General features: G+C 39.5%; 1 protein-coding gene across 1 annotated transcript in view; it reads left to right on the forward strand.

The window, feature by feature from the left end:
• Positions 1 to 17,673, forward strand: part of ENPEP (glutamyl aminopeptidase) — a 107,842-nt gene that overhangs the window by 40,429 nt on the left and 49,740 nt on the right. The window contains exons 5-10 of the mRNA XM_073571968.1: positions 1,038 to 1,192; positions 7,871 to 7,984; positions 9,209 to 9,343; positions 13,785 to 13,850; positions 15,335 to 15,400; positions 16,027 to 16,178. Coding sequence (XP_073428069.1) covers positions 1,038 to 1,192; positions 7,871 to 7,984; positions 9,209 to 9,343; positions 13,785 to 13,850; positions 15,335 to 15,400; positions 16,027 to 16,178 — 688 coding nt within the window. The remainder of the gene's footprint in view (positions 1 to 1,037; positions 1,193 to 7,870; positions 7,985 to 9,208; positions 9,344 to 13,784; positions 13,851 to 15,334; positions 15,401 to 16,026; positions 16,179 to 17,673) is intronic.

Below are 17,673 nucleotides of genomic sequence, written 5' to 3' on the forward strand. Positions count from 1 at the left end.
TGTGAACAAGTAAAAGTGTGGGGTTTGTCCCAGACCAGTGCTAAACTCCAAACAAGGACTTCTCCCATAAATTTGGTTTAATGTTCGGGGTCTGGGGGAAGTCTGGGAGGACAGAGAGAATTTCCCAGTTCCAAAGTTCAGGTCCAAATTGTTTTCAATGGAGTTCGGGTTCACTGTTCTGTTTGTTCCAAAGTTCGGGTCAGGTACCAGAACCCGAACTTCCATGGGTTTGCACCTCGCTATTGTTCTCTTATAATTCCCAAAAAAACATGGTATTTTAGTGCATTTCTAATTGACATCCTTCTGTCTCTACTTCTAATATCCATTTTTGTGGTCAGGCCTGTCTGAGATGAGTTTGAGTTCAGAACCTCCATTGCAGCATCATTTAGGTTTCTGTTAGGAAATCTGGCGTCTGTTGTCACTGGATAAGTTATACGACATATCAGTTTAAGTTGCATGGTTTCCCTTCTAAAAAGATACATTTTCATACGTTCCTTTGTAAAGGGTACAGTCATAACATTTGCTAAACTCTGAAAATTTTTGATTTTAGGTTTAAAAATCAGGCTGTTTTGCATCAATGAATTGAATGTGTGGCATATTTATTTTTCCATGGATTTAGAGATGTTATTACATACAGTAGCTTTAATAGTAAAGTAGGACATGTTTCCTTGTATTGTGGTATCCCTCTTTTCCCATCCAACATGATTTTCACCTCATCTTTCATCTTCAAACAAGGTTGATAAGACATTATTGTTCAAATCTTTTGCTGCAAAAAAGGACACAACTCATTCCAAATAACATTAGAATAAGTTGCCTCCAATTTTTATATAAAAAGTCTGAGCCCTGGGTATAAGTCAACATTTTTCTGTGATGATCTGCACCATTTCACAGTCTTTTTTCCTTTGAGACGAGATAGCTTAGTGTTTTCTACGTCTCAGAATTTCTTGAATAATTTGATATTAATATGACTTTGTTTCTATGCAGAAATCTCACTATTGTGTTTACTATGCAGCAAATTTATTTTTTCTCTTAATTAGATCAAATAGCAATACCTGACTTTGGCACTGGAGCTATGGAAAACTGGGGATTGATCACATATCGGGAGACTAACCTGCTATATGATCCTAATGAATCTGCAACAATCAATAAGCAGAGAGTGGCGGCTGTAATTGCTCATGAGCTTGTTCATCAGGTATGAAACTTCATAAAATGTATAGCTATTATTAATCAGGTGTCTTCTTATACGCAATATGCAAACCTGCTCCAAGACAAACCCAAGAAAGATTGCATTTTTTAAAAATACAAAACATTTATAGTCCAGTATATTTAGTAATTTTTTGTTAAGGACCTTATCGAGATAATGAAATACCCTTAAATGGGTCATGTCTAGGGATGAGCGAGTATACTCGTTAGGATTCGGTACTCGGCGAGTAATGAGGTACTCGCGGTACTCGAATCCTAGCGAGTAAATTTCACTACTCGCCTCCCGCCGGCATGTGTTAGCCAATCACAGTAAAGCTGCCGCCTTCTTTGTTGTGGCATTACTGTGATTGACTGGCCGCGCAGCATCACTGTATCGCTGGAGCCCCTGGAGAGCGATCACATCAGCTGATGTGGCAGCTCTCCATGGGAGATCAACGTGGGACCCTCGTTATTAATGGGATTACGGCGGAAAGGTGAGTATAGGTTGCTTTATTATTTTAATTTTTTTACAGGTGATCAATGGCTTTTGGAAATTAGGTGTGTGCGGTGAGTACGTACGTACTCTATGTTATGTGTTGTATGTTATGTGTACGTACTGTATGTTGTGTTGTATTGTATGTTCTGTGTGCCTTAATTTTTTTTTTTTTTTTTACATTCACCACATTAGTCGGATGATGGGAATACTACTTTCCCATCATCCGCTAATGCTGTCACTGTAGCGGGCATAGCTGGATGGGACAGGCAGTCCCATCAGACGATGCCCAGACAGCCACCACACAGGCCCCGCACAGAGCCAGCACAGCCCGCACAGGCCCCACACAGCACTAGCAGAGCCCGCAGTGCTCGGCACAGCCCCGCACACACACACACAGACGCCCGCACACATTCTCCACGCACACATAGTCTCCGCCCACACACATTCTCTGCCCTTTACTCGCATTTCCCATAGACTTACATTGTACTCGCTACTCGTTACGAGTACCCGAGTATTAAGAGCTACTCGTAATGAGTTCAGCGAGTCCGAGTATTTCACTACTCGCTCATCCCTAGTCGTGTCATAAAAACTTTCCATATGCCTCATATAGACATTTCTTCTATTTGCCTAAATGCCTTACAAAATGTGGAGGACCTGGCACATCTATGTATTACAGAGCCACAAGGTGGAGTAGAGAAGTCAAGAATGTAACAATCAGCTGTGCACCAGGACAATTTCTACTTATACAGTATCATTTTTCTTAAACTTTCAGGCCTTATTATCAAATTATCATCTTACATTAATAATCTCTTCTATAAACTGACAACTTTGTGGCTGCTGCCATGATACTTTTAAGCTAAAGTCCATATTGCATTGATCTTCCTGGACCCGTATGTCCTGTTTCCACCGTTTATACAATGTCTCTTACAATTATTGCTGCTATATTTTCTTAAATAGGCATCTGTTAATTATGCTATGGGTAATGCTGTGGTAGAGGTGGAACTCATACGCATTCTAGCAGCTTGTTTAAAGAAGACCTGTCATCAGGTCAAAAGTACTCAGTTTTTGCTTTTATTAGTTTCCCATAGCTACCTTGAGGATATTCTGTTTAATTTAGTAGAAACTGTTAGGCTACGTGCACACGGTGCAGATTCTGCTGCAGATCCGCAGCATTTCAGGCTCTGCGGGTCCGCAGCAGATTTAGGTGCGTTGTACAGTACCATTGTTTTCAATGGTAACCTAAAAAACGCTGTGCACATGCTGCGGATTTTTCTGCACGGATTTGAACCCGCAGCATGTCAATTCTTTGTGCGGATTCCGATGCAGTTTCACACCTTCTCCATTGTAGAGGTGTGAAACCACAGGGCTAAACCGCAGGCTAATCTGCAGGAGTTGATAATCTTAATGTGATTTTGCAAAGAAGTCTAAAGATATACTCGCAAAGAATCCTGTGAGCAACACTCCCTTTTGTAAAAACTATAAAAATTAGCACTTAAATACAAAGGTCATATCTGTGGAACCTTATGGGGAATTAAAAAAAAAATATTCAGAAAGCATCAGAAATAAAAGAACAGATTCGCTTTAACTGCTTCTGGACTGTCCATAGAGTATACAAGTCCGGGCAGGTCACACTTTGCATGGGAATGTGCAGCTGTGAGGGTGGGGAGCTGGCTGACAGACACAGCCAGACTCCTCACTGAAAGGCCGGGGTCACACTAATCGACGCAAAATACGGTCCGTATTTTACATGCGTAAAACGGATGAATGACCCCTAAATGGTGCTCCGTATGTCATCTGTAAGCAAGGTGTGGTTGCGTATTTTGCGCATGTATGCATCCGTATGTAATCCGTATGGCATCCGTATACAATCCGTATGGCGAGATTTTCTCGCCGGCTTGCAAAATGGACATATAATGGAGCCCTATGACAGGTTTTATAACACAAACGAAAGAATAGATATAGACACATAGAATACATATATATATACATGTCATTGAGACACATATATATAAATATATATATATATATATATATATTTATTTATTTATTTATTTATATTTCACAGAGTTCTTCATAGCAGAATAGCCGCTAATTCAATTGCCGGCTTTTGTGAAATCATTCCCCAACCCGACATGAAATGACACATGGTTTACATACAGTAAACCATTTCATTTCATGCTTTGTATGTCTTTCATTAGTAATTAGATGAGGGTTGATGTGTAAAATTTGGGAGGTGTAGGTGTTAATTTAAGGGGTTAATTCGTTGTAAAAAAATGTGTGGGCTCCCGCGGTAATTTGCGGGAGCCCACACATTTTTTAACAACGAATTAACCCCTTAAAATAACACCTACACCTCCCAAATTTTACACATCAACCCTCATCTAATTACTAACGCAAGACATACAAAACAAAACATGAAATGAAATGGTTTACTGTATGTAAACCATGTGTCATTTCATGTCGGCTTGGGGAATGATTTCACAAAAGCCGGCAATTGAATTAGTGGCTATTCTGCTATGAAGAACTCTGTGAAATATAAATATATATATATATATATTTGTCTCAATGACATGTGTATATATATATATATACAGTCATATGTTAAAGTTTGGGCACCCCTATTAATGTTAACCTTTTTTCTTTATAACAATTTTGTTTTTTGCAACAGCTATTTCAGTTTCATATATCTAATAACTGATGGACTCCGTTATATTTCTGGATTCAAATGAGGTTTATTGTACTAACAGAAAATGTGCAATCTGCATTTAAGCAAAATTTGACCAGTGCAAAAGTATGGGCACCTCAACATAAAAGTGACATTAATATTTCGTAGATCCTCCTTTTGCAAAAATAACAGCCTCTAGTCACTTCCTGTAGCTATTAATGAGTTCCTGGATCCTGGATGAAGGTATTTGTGACCATTCCTGTTTACAAAACAATTCCAGTTCAATTAAGTTTGATGGTCGCCGAGCATGGACAGGCCGATTCAAAACATCCCACAGATGTTCAATGATATTCAGGTCTGGGGACTGGGATGGCCATTCCAGAACATTGTAATTGTTCCTCTGCATGAATGCCTGAGTAGATTTGGAGCGGTGTTTTGGATCATTGTCTTGCTGAAATATCCATCCCCTGCGTAACTTCAACTTCGTCACTGATTCTTGCACATTATTGTCAAGAATCTGCTGATACTGAGTTGAATCCATGTGACCCTCAACTTTAACAAGATTCCCAGTGCCGGCATTGGCCACACAGCCCCAAAGCATGATGGAGCCTCCACCAAATTTTACTGTGGGTAGCAAGTGTTTTTCTTGGAATGCTGTGTTTTTTAGCCTCCATGCATAACGCCTTTTTGTATGACCAAACAACTCAATCTTTGTTTCATCAGTCCACAGGACCTTCTTCCAAAATGTAACTGGCTTGTCCAAATGTGCTTTTACATACCTCAGGCGACTCTGTTTGTGGCGTGCTTGCAGAAACGGCTTCTTTCGCATCACTCTCCCATACAGCTTCTCCTTGTGCAAAGTGCGCTGTATTGTTGACCGATGCACAGTGACACCATCTGCAGCAAGATGATGCTGCCGGTCTTTGGAGGTGGTCTGTGGATTGTCCTTGACTGTCCTCACCATTCTTCTCTGCCTTTCTGATATTTTTCTTGGCCTGCCACTTCTGGGCTTAACAAGAACTGTACCTGTGTTCTTCCATTTCTTTACTATGTTCCTCACAGTGGAAACTGACAAGTTAAATCTCTGAGACAACTTTTTGTATCCTTCCCCTGAAAAGCTATGTTGAATAATCTTTGTTTTCAGATCATTTGAGAGTTGTTTTGAGGAGCCCATGATGCCACTCTTCATAGGAGAACTACTTGCAAGTGGCCACCTTAAATACCTTTTCTCATGAATTGATACACCTGGCTATGAAGTTCAAAGCTCAATGAGGTTCCAAAACCAATTTAGTGCTTCAGGAAGTCAGTAAAAAGTAGTTAGGAGTGTTCAAATCAAGAAAATGATAAGGGTGCCCATACTTTTGCACCGGTCAAATTTTGTTTAAATGCAGATTGCACATTTTCTGTTAGTACAATAAACCTCATTTGAATCCAGAAATATAACTGAGTCCATCAGTTATTAGATATAGGAAACTGAAATAGCTGTTGCAAAAACCAAAATTGTTATAAAGAAAAAAGGTTAACATTAATAGGGGTGCCCAAACTTTAACATATGACTGTATATATGTATGTATCATATGTGTCTATATCTATTCTTTTGTTTGCGTTATTAAAAATGTCAGTGTGATTTTACTGTATCGCGCACTGAATTGCCGGCTTTTCTAAAGGACACCGGGTGCGTATTTCTCGCAAGTCACACATCTGGTCCATGTGTAATGCGTATTTTTAGCGCACCCATAGACTTGCATTGGCATACTACGGGCGTAGCACGCTGACAATCGCAGCATGCTGCGATTGGCACGGACCGTAAAATACAGATGAGAAATATACGGCTGTTGGGAGCTGCCCCATAGAGAATAATGTGTCCGTGTGTAATGCGTGCTTTTAACGCCTCTCACTCGTCCGTATTCCTCTCTATTGTGACCCCGGCCAAAGGATAAACATGGTTTATCACCATGTTTCCCTTCTCCATTGCTGTATACGCAAAGCTAAAAAAACACTTATGTATATGGAGAGGAAACGCTGACGATGCTTCCTCCACTGCACCCAGTGATCATTTTATTGCTGGGTCCTAGGATACACAGTCACCTCTGCTATGCATGTAGGATGTAGGAGACTGAAATTCCCCTGTAACTGGGGTTAATATACCAGCCCTAGCAATAAAAATAATGCATTAATATGTTCGATTGCCTTCCCCAAAAAGTCTTTTAAAATCTCATGGCAGGCACAGTGTGGGAAATAAATGAAAAAAAAATATAGAAACAAACCAACTTAAAACAAAAGTAAGAAAAAAAGAGACACTCTCAGTCTGAATCTCTGTTTCTAGCATCATCGCCCCAATTGGGCAAAAAATATGTCCAATATAGAAAAATAATTTGTACGTGAAAAAGGATTGCAATTTAAAATGGTTTTAGCAGTCCTCTGTGATTGCAAAGAAAATAAATAAATAAAAGAATGTGGAAAATAGACACATATTTGCCCTTTATAAAAAAAAATTAAGCCACATCTATCTCTAGAAAGATAAATTGAATATCCTAATGAGAAATTTTTTTTACAGCCATGAAAAGCGCATGTACGATAAACCTAAAATGTGTCTGATCAGGAACAGGGTAAAATAGCTAAGTCCTGAACTGGTTAAATCAACCTTTTCAAATAGTTGCGTACTTTGCCTCTTCTATTTTATAGACTAGGCTGCATCAGATAATAGATATACTGTAAGAATATATTTTTGCAATTCCTTTAATCTCTGCACCTTAAGGCCTCATTCACACATCAGTAATTCAGCATCAGTATTTCATCGGTATTTGTATGCCACAACCAGGAGTGTCTCCAAACACAGAACAGGTGTTAGGGTATGTGCACACGCTGCGGATTCCGCTGCGTTTCCGCAGCGGTTTTGGCCGCTGCGGACCCGCAGCAGTTTTAGCTGCGGTGTACAGTACCATTCAAATGAATGGTAAAAAAAAAACGCTGTGTAGACGTTGCAGAAAAATCCGTGCAGATTTGCTGCGGTTTTGAAACCGCAGAAAGAAGTGACATGTCAATTCTTTCTGCGGAATCCGCAGCGGGTTCCTATCTCCACCATTGTGGAGATGGTGAATCCGCAGGACCAAACCGCAGATAATCCGCAGGTCTTTTGACCTGCGGTTTATCTGCGGTTTTTGCAAAATCCGTGCGGATTAATCCGCAGCGGATTCTGCAGCGTCTGCACACCCTTAGTCTTTCCATGGTAGTTTTTCCTCTGTAAGTTCCACTCCTTACTTTGGCTTACAAACACCGATACAAAATACCCGACGTGTGAATGAGACCTTATATTTATGCCACTGAGATAAATATGGAGCCGAGATAACTAAGTGGAAGCTGCTTTTAATTAAAGAACAGAATGATTACAAGTTTTCTATGGAATGTAGATTTTAATTGACAGAATGTCTACTATGCAACTTATACTTTATTAAAATTTGTATGTCTACAGTATATCATAAATGATATCTTTTATAATCTGGTATCTGATAGCATTTTTGTTTCAGTGGTTTGGAAACATAGTGACGATGGACTGGTGGGATGACTTATGGCTTAATGAAGGCTTTGCCAGCTTCTTTGAGTATTCTGGAGTTAATTCAGCGGAACCAACATGGAATATGGTAATTGATTTTTTTTTAAAGAAGATATGTAAAAATGTATTGTATATGTATAGCATGTGTTCACATATGCTATTTCTACATTCTTCCCAACTATGAGAAATTAAGTGGGACGAAATAGTGGAACATGAGAATCGAACATGGGAAGTATGAGATTCGGAGGGTCACATGAAAAGTTTAAAGGATTATCCTCCATACTGTATAATACACCCCATAGTCCATACAGTATAATGCATCCCATAGTCCATACAGTATAATGCATCCCATAGTCCACCATATGGTATTCTTGCCACCACAATGTTCTAAAAAAAATACAATACTCACCCTTCATCCTCATTCCCCTGCTGCTCCGGTCTCTGCAGCAAGTGTTCTGAATCTCAGCATAGCGGGCTCCATGTAATAACGTCATCGCGCCTGCTTTTGCTGAGACGTCAGATGCCGAGGAAGAATGATGGGGGAATCCTGTAAAAAATAGAATTAAAATAAAAAATAGTGATATACTCACCCTCTGATGGCCCCCGGAGCTCTCCCGCCTCTCAGCCACGCTGTCAGAATCTTCCAGTCCCAGGGATGCATTGCGTGAATCACCTGAGATGACGTCGTGGTCTCGCAAGCGTGACGTCACAAAGGTCCTTTGCGCAAAGCATCCCTGGGAATGGAACGTACTGGGAGCACCGCGGAGGAGATCGGGGGCCGTTGGAAGGTGAGAATAACCTTTTTTTTTTACATTCTATCTTTTACTATTGATGCCGCATAGGCAGCATCAATAGTAAAAAGTTGGTCACACTTGTCAAGCGCTATGCTTGACAAGTGTGACCAACCTGTCAATCACCTTTCAAAGCGATGCTTCAAATCGCTTGGAAAGCGCATGCATTCTGCAAGCTAAAAACTCTTGCAAAATGCTTGTGTTTTGTGAGAAAACACATGCGAATTCCGCATGCGTTTTACCCGTGGCAGGGAGTTGCGGAATTACTGCGGACATTTCCGCAGCATTTCTGCAACGTGGGCACATAGCCTAAGTATATTTAAAAATAAATAAATAAATCTTTGTGACACTTAAATCCAATATGCGCAATAACTTGCAGCGCAATAACTTGCAGCACATTGTATGTATATAGACCTCTTGAAGCATTTTTATGGTTAATGCTGATTTTAGGTTTGTTGCATATACAGAAATGAGAATCTTTTATTTAATATGACAATTTCTACACTAAACATTTTTTACAGCTTGACCAAATTTTAATAGATGACCTGCTACCTGTAATGAAGGATGATGCACTGCTGTCTTCCCATCCAATTATTGTCAGCGTCTCGACCCCAGCTGAAATTACATCTGTCTTTGATGCCATTTCATATAACAAGGTTGGAAATTAATTTATTCATTAAACTAATCTAAAACAAAATACATGCATTTTATTTATTTACTATGGAAATATGAATTTTTTACTTCTTTCTTTCATTTTGACTAGTTTCTTGTCCCTCTTTTCTGAATTATGTTCTGCCGCGCTTGTTTTAGTTAATTTACTGTAAATTTCCTGTAGATTTTTTTTGCCAATTTGCCAATATTACTGTATATACGTGTGTATAAGCCGAGTTTTTCAGCATATGTTTTTTATGCTGAAAACACCCCCCTCGGGCTTATACATGAGTCAATTGTCCCAGAAAGACAGTGGGGGAGGGGAGCAGTGGGGCAGCGGGTCCCAGAGGCAGGAGCCAGCGGCTGTGGCTAAAGCCTGTGCCGCTGCTAAAGCTAAATGAATATTCATTTCTCTGTAATAGTGCACAGTGACAGCCGCTGGCTTCCAGCATACATCCTACTTACCTTCCCTGTGCACCCTCGCTGCATCTCGTTCATCTCTTCCGGCCACTCATTAATCTAATTAATATTCTCTAGCATAAGCACATTTAAGAAGGTATGGCACTTGTGGTATTCACTGACGTATTTTGTGCCAAATCCTTTAAAATGGCGCACACTGTCTGCAAATTTAAGGTAAAATCCAAAGTGCTATTTATTTTTGTCCTTAACCATTTTTTTGTGACTATTCAGCACTGAAGCTGCAAATCTTTAAGAAAAAAAATATGCCAAATTTAAAACAGTTCTGGACTCATCACTCAAAACTGGAGTGAGATGCACCAAAAAATGCAACATTTGGTAAAAGTCATGTTTATGAGCATGTCTAAAACAAGGTTAAAAAAAAGTTATGGGTAGAAATGAAAAAAAAATAAAATAAAAAAGGGATAAGACAAAAGAAAATTGACAAAAAATATGTAGAGAATGAGACCCACAAACTAAAGCCAAAACCAAAAAATTGAGCTAGATTATATGTTGGTATAAATGCAGTGCAAGGTGTGCATTCACACTGTGGACATTTAACAAACAGAGCATAAGAATACTCTGTAATGAGTAAATACAGTTGTGTTCAAAAGTTTACATACCCCGGCAGAATTTTTGCTTTCTTGGCCTTTTTTCAGAGAATATGAATGATAACACCAAACTTTTTCTCCACTCATGGTTAGTGGTTGAGTGAAGCCATTTATTATCATTCTACTGTGTTTTCTCTTTTTAAATCAAAACATCATAAAGACAACCAAAAAATGACCCTGATCAAAAGTTCACATACCCTGGTGATTTTGGCCTTATAACATGCACAAAAGTTGACACAAATGGGTTTGAATCACTACTAAAGGTACCATCCTCACCTGTGACCTGTTTGCTTGTAATCAGTGTGTGCATAAAAGCTGAGTGAGTTTCTGGGATCTTGCACACTCTTGCATCTTTCATCTAGCCACTGACGTTTCTGGATTGTGAGTCATGGGAACAGCAAAAGAATTGTCAACGGATCTACGGGAAAAGGTAGTTGAACTGCATGAAACAGGAAAGGGATACAAAAAGATATCCAAGGAATTGAGAATGCCAGTCAACAGCATTCAAACTATGATTATTAAATGGAAAATCAGGGACTCTGTAAAGCAAAATCAAGGTCAGGTAGACCATCAAAAATGTCATCCACAACTGCCAGGAAAATTGTTTGGAATGCAAATAACAACCCAGACATAACATCAGCTGAAATACAGGACTCTCTGAAAACTAGCTGTGTGGCTGTTTCAGAGGTGTATCTAGGCTTTCTGGCACCCGGGGCAAGAAGTCGGTTCGGCGCCCCCCCCCCAAGTACATATGCGATTTCCAAACTTAGTCATGTACTGACAAGCTGCTCTCCCTAATGATCTCAATGTTCAATGAAAAACAGAAAGAAGCAGGAAGCGAAGCTCGTTGTTACAAGACCATAAGTATGAAAATCGCATATTAGTGAAGTGTCCATGTGATGACTACTGGAACCTGAAGAGCTGAATCCGGACATTGCAGATTCTGAATTCTCACAATGAATGCACTGCACACTTAGGATTCTCCCATACCGGTGGCAAGATGGCAAGAGTACACGGTCATGTCAGCACAAGCATGTGATTTGTATACTTCTGGCCACATTCCAACTAGACATGCCCGGCCTTGCTCCGTTCATTTTCACTGAGTGAGGCCACACATGTCTAGTCAGCATGTGACCGCATGTATGTAAATTACCGGCACGAGAGAATCCTAAAAGCGTTCAGTGAGCACTGTGAGAATTCAGCAGCCATCCCCCAATCTTCCCTTGCACAGTCAGTGGTGTCTTCAGCTCCATTACCCGTTTGGAGCACTTACTGCACCAACCGCAATGCTGCCTCACTGCCTGAGTCTTCGCCTCTGAAGAGCCAGCGTGTGACCTCAGCAGCGTGATCATGTGCCCTGATCACGCTGCTGGCGCATGCGGAAGTGCCGGCGGCGGTGAGGCACCGCTGGCAGTGGCGGCGCGGTGCTTACACCTGTCCCCAAGTGAGTCAGAGTCAGACAGTGTATGTACTAGCATCTGAAGATGCTAGTACACAGATGCGCAGCACTTTCTCTGCGCCAGCTGTCAGTTTGACAGTTAGCTCAGAGAACAGAAGAATTAGAGTATGGGGGTGGCAGAATGCCGCCGATGGGGAGTCTCCTCCTTGGACCACCGCATCAGGCAGCCCGATGGCACCCCCTGTCGGCTGCGCCTGGGGCAAATGCCCCGGCTGCCCCCCCTGGATACACCCCTGGGCTGTTTCAAGATGCACAATGAAGGAGGAGGCACTTGAAGAAAAATGGGTTGCATGGTCAAGTCGCCAGAAGAAAGCCATTACTGCGCAAATGTCACAAAGTATCTTGCCTACAATACGCAAAACAGCACAGAGACAAACTTCTGGAACAAGGTAATTTGGAGTGATGAGACCAAAATTGATTTTTTTTGCCACAACCATAAATGTTACATTTGGGGAGAGGTCAACAAGGCCTGTGATGAAAGGAACACCATTCCTACTGCAAAGCACGGAGGTGGATCGCTGATGTTTTGGGGATCTGTATACTACAAAGGCACAGGAAAATTGGTCAAAGTTGCAGGAAAGATGAATGCAGCACGTTATCAGCAAATAATGGAGGCAAATTTGCACTCATCAGCCCAGAAGCTGCACATGGGACTTGCTTGGAGGTTCCAACATAACAAAGATCCAAAACACAAGGCCAAGTCAACATATCATTGTCTACAGCAGAACAAAGTGAAGGTTCTGGAGTGGCCATCTCAGTCTCCTGACCTCAATATCATTGAGCCACTCTGCGGAGATCTCAAGAGCGCAGTTCATGCTAGACAGCCCAGGAATTTACAGGAACTGGAGGCTTTTTGCCAAGAAGAGTGGGCAGCTTTACCATCTGAGAAAATAAAGAACCTCATCCACAACTACCAAAAAAGACTTCAAGCTATCATTGATGTTAGAGGGGGCAATACATGGTATTAAGAAATGGGGTATGTGAACTTTTGATTAGGGTCATTTGGATTTTTTGGGTTGTCATTATGATTTAAAAAGAGAAAACACAGTAGGTTGACAATAAATGGCTTCACCCAACCACTAAACATGAGTGGAGAAAAGTTTTGATGTTATAATTCATATTCTCTGAAAAAAGGCCAATAAAGCAAAAATTCTGCCAGGCTATGTACACTTTTGAGCACAACTGTAAATAGTAGTATATATAAATAACATAGGGTACTTAGTTAACAGTGTTTTGATCAAAAAAGCGGAAAAGTCATCCCATCGCAACAAGGTGAACCCCAATCGGGACGGTACCTAACTCTTGTTAATCACCTCAGTATGTGTCAGCAGACGTAAAAATAGATAAGAGCAGAGCAAAACCCAGACCAGACTGTCAGACACCCACCCTTTGAAAGCTATATAAACAAAATAAACAGCCCAAAAAATGGGGAGCCATGCCTCTGCTTGAACAAAGTACAAAAAACTAAACCAAATAATAATCAGTAAATAAATAGTAAAACATGTAGGGAATAAGACACAAAAACTAAACCATTAAAAGGAGTAAATTACTCTGGACAACTTGAAAATGCAATGATGAATGAAATCCACATAGTTTATACCAAATGCCATATTTATAAATTTATCTTTCTGACACCATGATAGCAACACTTCTTGGGGAGCATATCCTATTATATAGACATGGAGGTTCTGCCGCTGTAAAGTCTCAGTGCACGAGTCTTAATGTGAGAAATTTCAAGTTATTCCAATATTTGAATTATTAATGCCATTTCGTCAACTTCGTAATATAAAAGATAACTTGGATTCACATAGAAATGTTACCATTATTTGTATGGAGTATACTGTATATGCTATATGGGTATATAAGGTATATAAGCCTAAAGGTAAAAATGCACGGAAAATGCTTATATTTCTTTTACAGGGAGCATCCATTTTACGAATGCTTGAAGACTGGATTACACCAGAGAAGTTCCAGTTAGGATGTCAGGTACAGTATTAGTCTATTTATCCTTTTTTAAGGTATGTCATTACATTTATGTGATTCAACTTAGTTTGGCCCACTTCATAATGTAAAAATAAACCAATTAATAATACAGAACTTTTTAGCCTATTTTATATTATACTGTATGTAATGTTTATTTTTATTTAAAGGGTTTGTCACTACTCGAAAAATCCATTCTCAATTACCATACTCCCCTAAGGAAAATATTAGCAACCTATATTCACCTATATTCACCTCCGGTGCCAGCACTGTCCCAGTATTTTCAGCGATGGGTCTCCAGGGACTCACATGACATTTTTATGTCACATGAGCCTTGCAGCCCATCAACGGACACTGATGGGCCATTTCACTCTCACCTCCTTCTCATAATTGATGTAGTATCCAGAGGATGACTGAAAGCAGCAGAAGCTCTCATTTATCCCAGATGTCAGTTTGATCTGAAGGAAGTGAGAGTGAAACTGCCCACCTGTGGCTCCAGAGTTATTGTAGGGCTCGCATCAAATACCAAACACTAAAACAAAAGATCACACATCCTTCATGGGCATTTTAAGTATTAAAGGGAATCTGTAACTGGGTTTTTGCCATCTAATCTGAAAACAGTATAATTTACATTGCTGGAATCATATGGGGTTGCTAAAATCTGGTGACAGATTCCCTTAAGTTAAATGGGCATGTTAATGTAAGCACTGGGTAACATAGGGCAAACACAGATTAACGACAAAGGAGTTTCTACTGATAGTTGATGTCCTAGTATACAATAAATATCTGAGAATATAATTGAAACTATACTCTACCCTCCGTCAGGAACAATATTCGCACTAACTCATAATGGAACAATGTGCCTGTCAAGCGCAGGCTAGAAAAATGCCTAGAAAATCTAATTTTCTCAATTTCAGTGATCTAAAAGTGATCAGAGACCTTCATAGGGATGAAATAAAAGAGACTACACATTATCAGGTGCAAAACAAACCCATTTACTCAACATAAAAGTAATAACTTTGATATACACAAATTTCAAAACTCCTGAGAAGCACACTTTCATTTGTAAGAAAATCTGCCTTATTTATATGAAATATCCACAAACCTTTCTCTATCCATTCATAAAACAGGCTAAATAAACAATAGTAATGACTAAAAACATTACATACCAACCTTATAAAGTGTGATGTGTTCGGGACCAATGAGCCTGAGAAGCCAGCACAGCTATATCTTCCTTCCTGAAGCTCTGCAGAACAACTGTGGTATCAGGTTTCACACAGCAGCTAGAGCCAGGAGACTATCTAGAGGGAGGGGGTTTCCTGAAAATCTGGTGAAAAGGGAGAAATGAAAGTAGAAGAGCTGCGCCTGTCAGATCCATTGTTCCTGACGGAGGGTTTTAAGGTTTAAAAGGGTTATAATGTTCTCTATGTTTCTTATCATTTTCTTGTTTGTGTAGGCAGCATATAATAACTTTATTTTTCCTTTGTTAGAATTACCTTAAGAACTATCATTTCAAGAATGCCAAAACAGATGACTTCTGGGGTGCCCTGGCTGAGGTGAGCAAGTTAGGAAGATTTTTTTTATTCTGATTGCCACAGTTCTAGAATAACATTTCAAATAGTGTTTTCCTACTAAAGTAAGTGATAGCATATCACTAGGATATAACATTACTTAGTGATAGATGTGGGTCTAACTGGCAGGATCTCCATTGATTCTTAGAATAAAGGTGTTCCAGAGGTAGGAAAGAATTTTGGCTCCTTTGCATTTTCTTCTACTTGTGTTGGCTTTTCCTACACACCACATGGTTAAAAGGGTCAAAATGTAAACTTTGGTGCATTGTTCTCACAGGTGGGGGTGCCATAGGTCAAACCCAACTAATAGCATTTTAGAATGATGTGCCATAGCATTATATGATTGCAACAGTGGGGACCTAGATTAATATCTAGAAGTCCATCAATGTACTTTCTCATAGTGGACAATCCGGTTGTTTTATCTTTAAAATCATATTGTGACTGCGTTTTATCTGAGAAATTAAAATGTGATGCAGAGATTGAGGTTGATTGTGACAGTTTTTGTACATTGCTACCGAATGCCTTGCCATTCTATAAATTGACAGCTAATAAACAGGAAATATACATATAATGATTTCACAACCCGGGTTAATTGTCATTACTTTCTTCAGGCAAGTAACAAACCAGTTAAAGATGTTATGGATACCTGGACCAGACAAATGGGCTACCCCGTTCTCAATGTACGATCTGGAAATACTGTTCAACAGGAAAGATTTCTTTTGGATCCAAATGCAGATGCCTCCACCCCAGAGTCACCATACAGGTATGTGATTTGTGTGTGTTCCTGTATGCGTGAGTGTTAAACTATATTTTTGTATGTCTTGTAGAACTAAAGGTATACTCCTCCTAATAATTGAATGATTAAACCTTTACATTAAATATAAATTGCAAAATTCAGACAGATGTGTCTCTTCAGTGCACTGGTCATGCCTGACAAAATAGTATTAAGTATATAACGTTAGTTGCCTTGAAATACGTTTGAAGGACATACAGCAATTCTGATATAACTTTCAGATTGACGGGCATCAATATAAAACTATAAGGTCATGTAAAGACATGTGAGAGGTTTTCTAATTGTATCCAAATAAAACTAACTTATTAGATACATGAAAAGGTATACAACTTTGCAATGTAATTTCATCCTTTTTTGCTTTCAGTAAATGGGAAAATTCCTCTTTACATTCAGAGGCTGAAAACATGAATAAATGTGATATGCTCAAAACTGAATTATTGTTCCAATTGTATCCAGTCTAGGCTTTAAATACAGTCTGTATACGTTCTGTTCATACTTGGTTTTTATTCACTTCAATTTCAACAAATTTTGCATAAATATATAGTACAAGTGAATATAAGAAACTTTGTAATATGTATTTGCAGAGAAATTTGCCTCTTTCTGGAAAAGTAAGCCACTTCTTTCCCGTCTCCTGAACTCACCATTCTATCGAAAAAAAGCTTTGCGAGAAGCAAAATGGACTGCAAGCTCAGTGAGGTGTCAGATTACACCTTCTATAAGGCCGGGGTCACACTAGAGAGAAATACGGACGAGTGAGAGGCGTAAAAACCATGCATTGCACATGGACCAATGATTCTTTATGGGGCAGCTCCCATCAACCGTATATTTCTCGCGCGTATTTTACGGTCTGTGCCAATCGCAACATGCTGCGATTGTCAGCATATTCCGCCCGCAATACGCCAATGCAAGTCTATGGGTGCGCAAAAAATGGACCAGATGTATGACTTGCGAGAAATATGCACCCGGTGTCCTTTAACAAAAGCCGGCAATTCAGTGCGTGATACAGTAAAATCACACTGACATGTTTAATAAAGAAACGAAAGAATAGATACAGTATATACACATAGAATACACATATACATTATATATGTCATTGAGACATACTATATATATATATATATATTTCTGGCACTTATCCTCTCTATTCCCATTGCCCTGTAGTGGTGGCTAATGGGTTAATATGAATTGGTTAATGTCAATAAGACACTTATCCATTATTAATCTTAGACTATTAAATGGTTAAAAACATACACAGACATTAATGAAAAATTATTTTAATGAAATAAAGACACCTAGTTTTTGACAGAATTTATTCCTCTGCTAATCCAAATAAAAGCCATCGACCTGTAACAAAAATAACACAAAAAAGCAACCATATCCTTACCTCTCGCTGCTCAGTCAGGTCCCTGCTGCAATCCATCAGTAGGGGTTAAGTGGTTTACACAGGGATCGGTGCTAGTGCGAC

This window comes from Dendrobates tinctorius, unplaced genomic scaffold (assembly GCF_039654945.1).
Source record: "Dendrobates tinctorius isolate UK_male_01 unplaced genomic scaffold, ASM3965494v1 ptg000030l, whole genome shotgun sequence".
Lineage (NCBI taxonomy): Eukaryota > Metazoa > Chordata > Amphibia > Anura > Dendrobatidae > Dendrobates > Dendrobates tinctorius.